The 14,558-nt window shown below is 44.6% G+C and overlaps 1 protein-coding gene across 9 annotated transcripts in view; it reads right to left on the bottom strand.

The window, feature by feature from the left end:
- PTPRT (protein tyrosine phosphatase receptor type T) overlaps positions 1-14,558 on the bottom strand; it is a 943,168-nt gene that overhangs the window by 582,633 nt on the left and 345,977 nt on the right. For all 9 annotated transcript variants that reach the window (XM_081096943.1, XM_081096945.1, XM_081096948.1 and 6 more), the window contains exons 4-5: positions 10,482-10,563; positions 2,894-3,009 (exon numbers count right to left, since the gene is read on the bottom strand). In XM_081096943.1, the coding sequence (XP_080953069.1) occupies positions 2,894-3,009; positions 10,482-10,563 (198 nt within the window). The remainder of the gene's footprint in view (positions 1-2,893; positions 3,010-10,481; positions 10,564-14,558) is intronic.

Here is a 14,558-nt window from a genome sequence, read left to right as displayed (position 1 = left end):
TTAGAGAGACTTCTATAACCGGAATTTAATGACGCCATTCCAGCATTTACTTAATCAGTCCCTTTTTTTGTACACGTGGGTTGTTTTCCGTTTTTCATCCTGTTGAACACACTGGCAGATAATCTTCCTGTCTCTGGTTATTTGCCTGAGTAAACTCCCATAAGTACAATCACTTATTGGAAGGATGTGCACATGTACGGCTTTGGGTATCTATTGCCAAATGATCTTCTAGGAAACATGCCCACATGCATTCCTGAGCTACACTGCTCCTCCTGGCGGTCCAGTTACGCCTACCTTACCCTGCATAGTATTCTTCTTACTGTAAAGGGCTCCCCAAACCTTAGACTAGACCAGTGGTTCTCAACCTTCCTAATGCCGCGACCCTTTAATACAGTTCCTCATGTTGTGGTGACTGCCAACCATAAAATTATTTTCGTTCATAACTTCATAACTGTAATTTTGCTACTGTTATGAATCGTAATGTAATTATCTGATACGCAGGATGTATTTAGGCGACCCCTGTGAAAGGGTCATTCTACCCCCAAAGGGGTCGCAACCCACAGGTTGAGAACCGCTGGTCTAGACAGTCTACTGAGAATGCACACTGTCTATGTGTTTGAAAAAAAATGCTTGAAAACGTGCAAGTTTGGGTCCTTCAGACCAAAGTATCCCACAAGAAAGCAGCAAGTTATGAATGAGGCCACAGAGCGTGCACCATTCACTGGGCATTACTCTTCACCTCAGGAGGAATCATCGCAGAACGAGATGAGCTGTTTATAACTTGTAGTGGGCCTTCCTCGGCCTCTTCCCTGCAGGATTAGAGTTGTTCTAGGCACAAGTGCACGATTCTGTCCATGAATTCGTAGCCAGGACTCACGCTGTAAACCCGTGAAAGCCAGCACCAGCAGATGGGGTCTTCTAAAGAGCATATTGAGTTTCCAGGAGACTGTAAAGCATGGGTACAGTCTGGCTTCCTTTTTAACTTCTTAATTTATCACCTGAACCCATTTAAGGATGAGCAGGCTACAGAGTCCTGCTCTGTAGAAAGGAAGGCAAGCATTCTCTACAACTCGGGTGATAGGATTGATCTCACACTGACTGCTCCCCAACCATTGCCAGAAAGAAGGGCCACTGACATGCTATTCTGGAAACAAAGTGTCTTCCTTCCCGACTTAAAACTGGTGGGTAAAACGGTCTCTGCCTTTGCTGACTCAGAGATCCCTCGGCTTCTCTTGGAAGCGACAGCAGGAAATTGCCTTGCTGAAACTTAGACCTGCGGTGGGTGTCTTGTGGAGACTCTTGGTCACGATGTGTCTATTTCAATTCCTTTGGAAATTCTCAGGCTCAGTCGCCCCAGCGCCGTTAAATGGAGCAGAGCTTTGGCGAGTCTGTAGGCTGCACCTCTAGGTGCTGGAACAAATCCATAGGAAAACTGCATAAGAAATCTGCCACGGCCTCAGCCCGTCTCCAATCCAGGCTGCAGCTGTCTCCTGGGCAGCAGGTGTAGAAAGATGTTAACCTATTTCCAACGACACTGGTGGATATAACTCTGGACTTAACTAGCCGAGCAGGCATTTGCCGGAGTGCATAGGGGAACTGTCTGTCTCCCAATATTTCCTGAAATACAGACGAGGGAGACAATATTTGGGGAGGTTTCCTTAAAGAAATATTGAATCTGTTCACTCACCAGATACCAGAAAAGAACCCCAGGACACAGATGGATCAGCAGAGAGCGAGAGACCTCTGTCAAATCGGACTGCCCACCCCCCGCCCTCTCCTCAGCCACGTCCCCAAGCTGCCTTTACGCCAAGCATCATTATGTGGCAGAAGCCCATGAAACTCACTCGCGTGCCCTCGCTAAGACCGCAGTGGCGAGAGCAGTTCCTTACATCACAGGCTGTTCCTTTATGAGGACTCCTGGGAACAATTCCTGTCTGGCCCGTGTGAACCACAGTTAGAATTTTCCCAAGCAATCGGTTCATGTTTATCTCGTGGACACTGGGAACTGTGGATCTGACAAGCTGCCTTTATTCCGTTGGCGGCTCCGCTGCTGTGGCCCACGTGAGCGGCGGACGTGGAGAAACACCGTGTTAGCATTCTTTCCAGCTCCACCATATTCTTTTCCTTCTATCTCGCCTCACTTTTAATTTCTGCTATCTTGTCACGTTTTATGTGCCATCGTAAGCCACCTGGAAAGCATTCTGTGAGATAGGATTTGGTTTACACTGAAAAGTAGATAAATCAGACGAGGGAGAGAGCCACGCCACATGTCCCCACCTATTTTCTTCAAAACTTCAATTACATTCTGCGTTAACATCCTTCCACCCATAGACTCAAGGCGTAGGGTGTGCAACTCAGAACTGCAGCAATAATGATCATAAAATTGGGAAAGCCAAATAAAGATGCGAAAGTGCTGTGATTGTCCCGTCTCTTTCTCAAGGCTCAGCTCAAAGCTTCTTGGGAGCCTGATGCACTTGAACACTAATTATAATGAAAAGAGTAAATAACTCCACGTAATACTTGAGTGACACGTGGAAGTGTGCTGTGTTCTCCTGGGTCAGTAGGCAGCCCAGGGGAGCAGGAGAGGCAGGCATCGCTGTCATTTTCAGTCTACTGTCCTGCTAAGGAGCAAGGAAGAAAGAACAGCTAGCCCCTAGGTGCGCTCTGCATCCGGGGATTTTCCAACTGCGGGAAATGTGCTCAAATCCAAGAAGAAGAGCGAAACTATGAATGCTGATGCCTACATAATAGAATTAATTGCTATTTAATAAGATCATGGATGCTAAATATCATCTAAGGAGCAGAGGTACTCCCCTTCCCCACCAAGTCCTTCATCACAGCAGTACATTCTTTCCTTACTAAGGTGTGAGGAGGGGGCCTCTCCCATCCTTACCTGGAGCCAAAGTTTGTCATGCTGAGACCACTTCCCACCAGCAATGCACTGGAACGTGGCATTCTGACCCACGTTCACCTCGACATTTTGGAGCCGCAGAAAGTGAGGTGCTTTTCCTAAGAGAGAAACCAGAGAGCACATGAGAACAGATCTCAACAGTGGGAACCACCTTCCCTGTGGGCACCTGGCAGCGCAGCACAGCACCTGGCAGGGTGGAATGTGTTCCTGGGAAGTGGCCTGGCTCAGTGAGGAGCTACTGTTGATGGATCGCTTACTATGAGCTGGGTATGTTCTGAGAGCTTTCATGCATCCTCTTGCCTAAAATCTCACAAAAATCCATGGGGTGGGCAGTATCTCCATTTCTCAGGTCAGAAAATTAAGGCTCAGAGGGGTTACATGATTTGGCACAGTCAGCCAGCCAGAAAGTGGGGGAACCAAGCCATGAATCCAGGTCTCTGAGGACCTCAAATCCATATTAACTGCTGGGAAAAACTGCCATGTTTGGAAGAAGAAATTGGGGGAGGGGTTCACCATAGAAAATTCCTCCTATAGCCTGGGTGAGTAGAAAGAAGAAAGCTGAAGTGAAGCACCTTTGGGTCTCAGACTTCCAACCTGGCCTTGTTACTAATGAAGATACTGAGGAGGAAGAGGGGGAAGGAGAGAGAAAGGGCAGAGGTGGGGAGGGAGGAGAGGGGGAGATGCTAGTAGCTTTCATTCCCACAGGTGGACTGTGAGTGGTGTCATGTGCAGTGTCTACCCAGTAGCTCTTTTAAACCGATGCAGTTGGTGGTTTTATCTCTATGTCACAGTATGTGAACTGAGGCACAGAAAACTCAAAAAAATGTTCACAGTCTACATTCTTCACTCTAAGCTACGGTGTCTCAGAAAGATGGGAAGGAAATGGGAACTTACTTTGGGGGCTTGGCAAACAGAAGAAAGGACTTTCAAAAGAAACTCAGGGTCTATAAGCGATCAATTCTAGAATCAAACATATGCTGGGTGACTTGGGGCCATCTCCTTTTTTGTAGAGATAAGTCCTCACCTATGTGAGCACTTCAAAGACAAGTGGATTGATAACCTACACCTAGAAGAACGACCTTCGTCCATGAGGTACAAAAATGCCATGGGTCCTTATCACATCAACCACTCCCAGAATGGGATCAAATGGGGGGCTGTTAAGAGGCTCAAGGAGGTGCAAAAGGGCCTATCTGCCAGAGCGAGTCAAATATCCAGAGACACAAATAATAATGATAATGTCATTTATTTGAAAGCTCCTACAATGCCAGGTACTAGTACTGTGATAAATGCTTTAGAGATTTTATCTAATTTAACTTCATAACATTCCTGTAAAGCAAACACTGATATTATTTCCCTTTTAGAGAAGCAGAAACCAAAGCTCACCAAGTTTAATTTGCTCAAAGCTACACAGCAATAATGACAGAAACAGAATTCAGACCAGGTCCATGTTAGCCCCAAATCAGCATTTAATGAGCACATTCAAAGGGAGGTCAATGATGTCACCTGGACCCTAGGGTTCAAAGAAAGGGCTCACAGGAAAGGCTGTGCTGATTCTCCAGGCTCCTCTCATTGCTCCCAAATATTTATCACCAGTGATCCCTTTCCTTACCTTTCATCCCCATCGCCTTCACCCTCTCAACTATCTGGTCTACCAAACTGCATCACCGCCTCTAGAGCTCAGCAAAACCAGGAACCTTAGTGAGATTAGGCAGACGGTGGTGCAAAAACATATACCTTCTGCTCTGGTTTTTAACAAATAACAATAGTTCAGAGACCCCCTCGTGCTACCTTCTGGACCCACGGCTAGAGTGGAGTCAACAGTCCAGGGCCCAAGGAAGACCTCTCCTGTGAGCATCTCAAAGTTGAAGATTCCTTGCATCTATTCGACCTGACACATGTCATGCTGCTCTGATTGTCTGAAATCGTTTCCTTTCTGCTCTCCTATATAATTTGCAGTTATTTTTGGAACTATCCGTTCAAGTCAATTCTTCACATGGGAATATGTTCCAGGAGCCCGAAGCCCATTTATGCCACAGGTTTAAAGGGCAAAGGGAACATCTACCCCATGAGAGAAGGGAGCTCAGACTCTTAACTGTAGTGTTGGGAGGCTTTGCGTTAGGCTTTATAAAGGGATGCCTCCCCTTGCCCTTGGGGAACAGTGGGCAGATGGATTAACCTTTGGGATTTATGCAATTAGAAATGATCTTCTCTGGTCCAATGTCCCCGCTTTCTTCTGACACCCCTTCTGATTTGAAAAAGCAGAACGTTTGCCTTGATTCTTTCATCTTCCATCCCTCTTCCTTCCTTCCTTCTAGGTTCAGTGGCAGAGAATTTAGAAGCTTAATCGTCCTGAGTGTTAACTTTCATCAATATGAAACAATGATGGTCTCTGATCTTTGATGAGACCAGGGCTCTCATCCCCAGATCATGACAGGCATCTCTCTCTGTGGACATTCTCCTTATGTTGGCGACCTGTTTGGTCCACTTCTCTGAGCTCCTGAGCTCTCTGACCCTCCTCTCAACCCAGCCCCACTCTCCTGTTTACTTCTAAGCCCGGTGCTCGCTCAACTGTTATTTCCCCCAGCATCTGCATTATCATTCCACCAGCTTCAACTCACTGACCTTCGGCCAAATACAGTTGACCTCAGGATCCAGACCAGCATTCCACACTTACTCCCCACTGAGACTCAGCCCCCCAAAAATGGGATCCAGCTGAATGGGCTTATCAGAAAACTGCTGTGCATTTGGGGTAAAATGCCTTGATGTTGGTGACATTTAAACTCCTGCAGATGTCATTGCAGCATCTGAAGACATATTATTCTGCCCTTTATCTCATGCTTTAAACCTGACAGTGCTCAGTGGGAAGCCACACAATTGAGGAGAAAGCTCAGTACATACATCAGAACCGTGTCACAGACACTCCACGGGTTCAATGACACTGTCCCACAAGGTTGGTGTAAAAAAATAGTTTTAAAAATTCTAAAAGTCAATTTAGCTAGAAACTTTGAAATTGGGTGGAAAATTGTGCTGACATTTCTCGTACACAGTTACAGCTGCAGTGGCTATCAGCTAACACTGAGAAACAACAGTGCAGGGTAACTGCGGCTGAAATACTATTAAAATAACACAAAAATGTTAAATGGGCTTTAAAATATAGACGAGAGATTTTGGTTCATATGGGAAAATAATTTCCTTCTAGTGGTATGCCTATCTTGCCTTAACTGTTTTGGAGACTGCAAGGCAAGCGTTTAAAGCACTAACTCCAGCTCAAATTGATCAAGAATACAATTGCAAATTGGGCACCAACCCCCCTGGAACTTTTGGAATACTTATTAATAAATGCTGACCACATGTTAATAAAAATGATGTTTTGGAGGACAGAAGTGGAGAATTAAAAAGCCTGACATAGAGAGAATGCATATGTCTCCATCTAGTTAAATGTCTAGCAATCTTTGAGTGAAGTTATAAATGCATTCATATTAGTCTGGAGTCGGGAAGAAGGCACTGTCAGTCCAATGGACAGTCCGAAGCCACCAGCAGGTTGCATGACCTGTGATCTCATGAGCACAGTCAGTACCTTGGAAGACAGAACACAATTCTCCCCAGACTCACACCACCTGAGCCTGTACCAGTGGCTTAAGCCCCAAAGCTGGGAATGCTCCATTTCGGGTGCCTCTGGCTCCCAATCTAACCATCACATGGGACCAGTCAGCTTTACCCCCTAAATGTATCCCTAATCTATCCACTTCTGTCCATCTTTGTGTTTTATGTTTCTTCACAGCATGGGTTGCCATCTGCTATGGGCTGAAGTGTACCCCCAAATTCATATGTTGGAGCCCTAATGCTCAATAACTCACCCTGGGATTGTATTTGGTGAGAGAGCTTTTAAAGGGGTGATTAAAGTAGAAATGAGGTTGTTAAAGTGGGCCCTGAGAAGGGTGTCCTCATGACAAGAGAAGACCTGGACACACAGGCACACAGGGGCAGGTGTGCATAGAGGAAAGGCCACGTGAAGACAGAGTGAGAAAGCAGCCATCCACAAGCAGAGGAGAGGGGCCATGGAGGAAACCAAACCTGCCTCTTCATCTCGGACTTCTAGCCTCCAACACTGTGAGAAAATAACTGTTTGGGCCCCCAGACGGTGATGTTTTGTTACGGCAGCCTTAGCAAACGAATATACCATCGGCTATAGGTCATATAATGACCTGATATTTGTTTCATTTCCAGTCTCTTTCACTTTGAGGGAATCCCATGGCAGCAGAGAATGAAACTGTCTTATTCCCATCAACCCAGAATAGTGTGGGTCCCTGCTCAGTAAACACTTGTTGAATGATGAGAGGATGCCTCTCCACTCCCCTGGTCTAGGCTGCTGTCATGATCTCTTGCATGAATCCAGAACTTTCTTTCTAATAGATCCCCTGACTCTATTCCCCTTCAACTCTCTCCACAAGCAGCCGAAGTGATCTTTTAACAATTAAATGAGATCATATCAGTCCCCAGAATAAATCCCTCTAGTGGCGCCCCCTACACTTAGATTACAATAGAAACTGCTCATGATGACTCTCAGGGCCCCGCCCGCATGGTCAGGCCCCGGCTTCCCTCCCTCCCCCGCCCCCCCACCCCCACCCCCGGCCCCCGCTGCCTCAGTATTAGCTCAGTCCACCTTCCCTGCACACGATGGCCAGGATACCCCCACCATCATTGATTGCTACTGTAAGGCCTCTGCACTTGCGTTTCCTCTACCTGGAATGCCCCTCCCCAAACCCTTATGCAGTGAACTCCTTCTTGTGACTCAGGGTGCAGCTCAGATCATGCCTTTAAAGATTTGTCCCCTGGCCACTCTATCTAAGGAGCCCTCCCATATTCTAGTTAGTTGCCTTTATTATATTCATAGCACTCATCGCTATCTGAAATTATATTAGTGATTTATTTAATACTATTTATCTAGTGTATTTCCTCCCTCTGCCCCTCTGCTAAATACGCACCTGAAATTTAGGTATCCCCTGTGTCCAGTAGAAGTTCTTGACATGCAACTAATGCTCAAAAGTCTACTTATTGAAAGAAAAGATGGATGGACACCTGGACTAGACTTGGACTGAGCAGGGGACCTTGGGAAGGGGCGTAGGCTAGGCTCTGCTCAACTCCCCATGCCTCATGAGCGGTGGCTGGGTCTCTGAGGACTGTATGTACTGCCAGTGTATGTATACATAGCTAAATGGAATTTTTCCCATTCCAACCACTATCACAGGGTCCTCACACTTTGATTTCTGGGAAGTTTAAGTTTCAGCCGCCTAAGCATCAAGGCTGAACTCGGCGGAAGCACATTATGCAGGAACTCAGCCAGGGTCACGTCTTCCTGAGTTATATCCCATGGCCCATTTGCTGGGTAACGGGCTCTCAATAATTCCATAACCATGCAATGCACCTCCTCAGCAGGAGGACGATGAGGCTGTCAGGAGAATTCTAAATTCAGGAGCAGCCCCCACCCGAGGAGGATTCTAAGAGGAGCCAAGAGACTTGGGGGATAGAAAGGCATCCATGTGCCCTCCAGGGGACCCTCTCCCTTGGAGATTTCTCAAGGAGAAGGAAATATTTGGCTGCAATGGCAAACCATGAACGGTGCTGGGAGTCAAGGCAGAGCTTCGCCAATCTGACCTTGAAGGTGGTTGAGGCTGTGATCAGAGACAGGTGTACAGTTGAGCCTCATGGTGGAGGTACAAATTCTCATCAGAGCACAGAGTTCTGGGGTCCTGGGAGAGAACCAGGCCAGATTCTCCTGGGAAGAGGCAAATACCACCTGCCAGGAAGAGCAAGGGCAAACCTCACACACAGGGTCAGGAGCAGGAAGGCACTGGATGCAGCAAAGGTACGCGTCCTCTCTGAGGATGGGGTGTGTGCACGGCTGGGGCTAAGACTGAGACTTGTTTCAGAGAGACTGCCTCAAAACTGATGGCAGTGCAGGCTTGAGGTTCAGTGACCAACAGCTAGAGTAGCCCTCTCCCCATGCAGTTGCCCAGACTGAGGACAAAGCTCATTCCCCAATGGGCAGTTGATGCTGATGCCAGGAATTGAGGGAAGGGAAGACTTAATCCCAGAAAAGGGGACTCATCTGCATATCCACTATGTAAATCCTGCGTAGCGGGGACAGGGAGGATTTCTGGGACCCTTTCCATATGAAGTCTAGTTCATCAGAGACATTTGCCAGGCATGATTGACTGGCCAGACCCATCGAGAGAATTCCAAAGACTCAGAAAGTAACTCAGAGGGTAAGGGGTACCTTAGCCAGAGAGAGTAATGGAGAGCAGAGCAGAACCTCAGCATTCCTGAGATGCCGGCAGATTTCTGGGAAAGAAGGGTCTCTTGCACCGACATCAAACACAGTTACCCCAAATACTGTCTTGCCCGCCCCCCTTGGGACTTTCCCTATTTCCTCCAGAGAAGGTGCTCCCAGGCAATGAATCAAACAATGGCATTCTAGTGTCAGGGGAATGAAGGCTCTGATACATTCACTGCAGCAGGAGTAGGAAGAGTTGTTTAAATAAAGCAGCATGGATGGGGCTGAAATGAGAACAGCCCCCAAACGGGAGGACTGAAAGGCATGTAAGGACAGGGCACTAGATGTCTCTTGAGGGAACAGCAAATTGCACCATCGCCAATGGCATGACTCATGGCTACAGAGGGGGTGTAGAGAGAGCCCTACTAAGAGTTGCCTGGGACCAGATGGCTGCTGAGAAACTGATGAGAATCCCCAATATGCAGAACACTAACTAATGGGGCCGGCATCCCAAAGAGTCCTCCTAGGGCTACCATAATCCCCACGCACATCCCTTTGACGACAGCCCTTCCCCCCACAACATGGGATATGATGTCATCTCAACTACCTACATCCAGGACTTGTCCCCTCTCAGATTTAATGAACCTGAGAACTGCAGCTCCTTGCTCAAACACACTCAAATTATCTTACAATAAATACAGCAAAGAGGGAGAAATTCAAGGGGAAACTTGATTGGCATGGAGGAGTGGTATGCCCTTGAGGGTTCTTGACACTGTACCATAAGTACTAACCACTGTGAGAAATCTTTCTCTACGCCTACACAGAGCTGATGAGTGAATTTAAAATTACTTTTAAAAATTAATAGCTTTGGGGTACTTTTCCCTGCGATTGAACAGTGTACTAATTTCTTCAGTGTTTTGGTGTTGTTCCTTTTCTTAAAAAAAAAAAAAGGCAATTGCACACAATTCTATCCAAAGCCCTCTAATTCTTCCACTTCAGTGGTCTGAATCCCACTAATAAACAATCAGGACTTTAGACTCCCTTAATAATGGAGAGAGATTCAAACGAAGATGTTTTGCCAGTCTCTGCAAATTCCTGGAGGTGCTGCCTGTGGAACAGGCCGGCAAAATTATGGATTTATTCAGAACTGATTGCATTGAGTACGTAAGCACTTTGGAAGAATTAAAAAACAGAGAGAGAGATGTTTGTGAGCTGAATGAAGAAGGGGGTTGCAGCCCCTAAGCTACCCAGTCTGATGAGGAATACGGCTGTGTTAGGAGAAGGGAACAGACTTACTGCATGGATGCGCGAGGACCCGGACCTCGTCCACAGCGATGTAGCCAGGATGACCTTTCAAAGAGACAGATTCAAATATCACCTGCAACACACACAGGGCGGGAGTCAATTTCACAGAAGTGGTTGTAGGCACTGGGCATAGGAATCTGCCCACCCCCCAAAACCCTTTATGATTCTGCTTCCCATCAGAATCACCCAAAGAGGCCTTATATTAGGCTAGGATGCTCTCCTGGCAATTGAGTTGGATTTTCAAAACAAGGTAGAAAGGCCTTGTGATGAGCAAAAGGAGAGTCAGCCACATGGAACATTCTTAATGGATTTCAGAAACAACACTTGGATGCAGGAACAGCAACCCAAATATGGCCTGCAGACCCCAATCTGCACCTTTCTCATGGTTGTTTCAAGTGAAACACAGAGTAGAATTACTTCCTAATACCCCAACTTTCTTATGAGGGGTGGGGGAGGAGCTTACCTTGGAAGCTCCCATAAGAAAAGGGAGGTTTATCCTGACTTGGTTCTATATCCCCAAGGAACACCAACAGTCCATCTGAATTTCTTAATAACACCTTTCAAAATCTGCACAACTGTTGGTATCTGGGAATCCAAGGGCAACATTTTTTTTTTTTTTAGTTCTGCATTCTGACTCCCACCCAAAATGCTAATTTCAGTAGAGACTGTATGGCTCAGTTCATGGCTTTCTTTGTCACACAACCTCTACCTTCATCTCGGAGCTATGACTATCCATGTGGACAACCAGACCAACCCATTGACCTCCCTAATTCTAATGGCTTTATCTCCCACTCAGCGTCAGCCACAGGCTCAGACTTGTCCTTCTCCACCTCACAGAGTAGAAATTCTATCTTCCTATATATTGGCACAGCCTCCTACCCCACACCCCACTCCCAATTCATTCCTCTTAAACCTGATCTCAGGTTCATGCGGTACCCTGGACCTCAAGTTTCCACAGTTTTCAGGCTTGCCTGGACCTCCCTATATAGGGTGTCCCAAATAATGTATATATATTTTAACAGCTGATAACTGACTTAATTTTGAAAATGTACTGTACGTTAGTCAACACTGACTTTATAATCCTTCAAAGTGTGCATACATTTTTGGGACACCTTATATTTTCAACAAGCCTGGGGTACCCCCACTACATTGGATAATCACACATACCACTCTTGCCTATAGCACCACTTCCATAGCAGCTTCATTACAACTCTGGCAAGCCCCTTACAATACCGCCTTCACCACGGGAACTGGTAGAGAGGGTGGTGATGGCTTTGAATAGGCAGCTTCCTCTTGGTCAACATATGGCTGCCTGGGAATTACATAAAGTGACTTGGGAATGGCAGTCACACCAAACATAAGCAGCTGGCATCAGCATGACAACCACTGGGGAAGAGGGATTTACTAAGACACAGGGTCCTTCAGAGAGAGTTAACAAACAGAACCGTGCAGGAAGGAGGGGAAAGTTTGCAGAAATGAAAGTGATAGCTGTCTCATCCCGCAGAGAGGAAGTCAGCAGAAGGCCTTTCTATCAATAATCACATATCTAATTATGTTTTTATTAATTCAAATGAAACCAAAAGCAAAGTCCTATTGAAAAAATAATAAGAAAATAGAACAAATACAGAAGATACGTTTATAAAGAAACAGTATAAAACTATTCAAGTTGTATAATAAAAGTGACAAAAGTAGCAAGAATATTTGTGACAATAAATAGGTTAAAATAGAGAAAAGCTCTCAAGACTGTCCAAGTAGACAAAATCTAATCGTATGCTATCACATAAACACCTAAAGCACAATGACTCAGTAACCTTGAGAACAACAAGTTGAACAAAGGGAAATAATAGGGAAATACAAATAAACAAAAAACAGTTATTGCAAAAATAATGGAAAAGCATCAAAGCAGAATTTAAACCAAAAGGGAAACAAAAACCATTAAGTGGACTAAAATGGTCATTTAAAAGAATGCATGGCTTGGCCTGCATGGCCCAGTGGTTGAATGTGGACCTATGAACCAAGAAGTCACCCTTCAATTCCCTGTCAGGGCACATGGCTGGGTTGTGGGCAAAATCCCCAGTGTTGGGGGTGCAGGAGGTGGCCGATCAATGATTCCCTCTCATCACTGATGTTTCTATCTCTCCCTCTCCCTTTCTCTTGGAAATCAATAAAAATATATTTTTTAAAAAGAATGTAGGAGTCAATAGACTTAAAAGAAGAAAATGATGGAAACAAACAAATAGTAGTTACAGTTTAAATAAAACTCACTTATACCTATTTAACCCACATTTTACATTCTGACAAATTAAACAGAAAAAAATACATCTATCAAGTATGTACATAATATAAACAATGATGCATTTACTAAACAAATGTTAATGAATTTAGAGAATAAAATTTCTGTTCACACATTCATGGGTTATTTATACAAAGATCATATAACAGACTAAAGCAGTGGTTCTCAACCTGTGGGTCATGACCCCTTTGGGGGTTGAACGACCCTTTCACAGGGGTCGCCTAAATACATCCTGCGTATCAGATATTTACATTATGATTCATACAGTAGCAAAATTACAGTTATGAAGTAGCAATGAAAATAATTTTATGGTTGGGGGTCACCACAACATGAGGAACTGTATTAAAGGATCGCGGCATTAGGAAGGTTGAGAACCACTGGACTAAAGTATAAGTTCATCAAAGAAGAAACCATATAGATTTGGCTCTGTACATTTTCTAACTAAATTCATTAAAGCTAGAAATTTATGACAAATGCTTCAAAATCAATCTCTTAAAATTGAAATATGCAAAAATTGAAATAACTATGATGTCAAAATATGTTTTGTATATTAACAAAGTCTGAAACAAACTTAAAAGTCAAATGGCAAGCTGGAAAGAATTTGTAATTATATATGCCAGCAAAAAGGTGAATGACCTGTTTTGTGTAAAGAATTCTTAAGACTCAACAAAATAAGTAAACTCTCAAAAAAAAAATTGGCAAGTAACATCAGTAGGCAATTCACAAAAGATGAAATCGGAATGGTAATAATCTATGAGTGCAATTTTTTAATGACATGGGGAAATTATGGTAGATGATTATTTTCTGATTTATACTTTTCTAGATTTTCCAAAATTTCTGCAGTAAAAATGAGCTACTTTATATTTATACTAAAAACAAAATGTTTTATGGTACATTTGCATATCTCCCTTCATGTTATATTATTATAATGCCATGTACCACCATACAATTAGCACCTATCACACCCTATTGCCATTGCTTGCTCACAAATCATTTCATTCCCTAAACTCTAAACCCGTTGACAATAGGAAAAGTGTCTTCATTCATCTGTGCATTCATTTATTCAGTCAACATTTAAAGACACCCTTCTCTGTAATAAACATTGAGACACATGCTGCATGATAAAAATGAACACGAATATTGAGGTCCTAGCTCCGATGAATTTCACATTTTAGTGAATGAAAATGAAAAGTAAACAAATCAATATGAAAAGTCAAACTAATTGTGTGATTGGCATTATGAAGGAAAGAAACAGAATATTGTGCTTAAGGGTAACTAACAAGAGGGTGTATATTCCTTAGAGTGCTTAGGAGAGAACCTTGAGGAGGTGGTAATCACTATGACACCAGAAGGATGATAGTGGCCAGACAAGGAAGGGCGGTGGTGGCAAGTGCAAAGGCCACAAGGAAGCAAAGAGCTCAGAGATGATCTGGGAACGCAAGAGGGAAGCTGGGAAACAGAGCAAGCTAGAGAGGCACGAAGCCAGGCTGGAGTGTAGGGAAGTCAGGTGACTTGGGGTCTTATAGGACATAGTCAGGAGCTCGAATTTTCTTCTAATTCGCTGAAAGATTTACAGCAAGGAAGAGACACATTCTAATTTATATTCAGACCAATCTGTGGAAAAGGACTGACTGGCAGGTGGGCAAATGAGAATGAATAAAGCAAACAGACCTATCCCTTGGCTACTGTAGTCATCCAATCAAAAGATGAGGATAGCTTTGGGCCCTGGCAGGTAGCTCAGCTGGTTAGAGCTTTATCCTGATGCCAAGGTTTCT

The sequence above is a fragment of the Myotis nattereri genome (assembly GCF_964212035.1).
Source record: "Myotis nattereri genome assembly, chromosome: 8".
Taxonomy (NCBI): Eukaryota; Metazoa; Chordata; class Mammalia; order Chiroptera; family Vespertilionidae; genus Myotis; species Myotis nattereri.
This window is presented reverse-complemented; position numbering and strand designations above follow the sequence as displayed.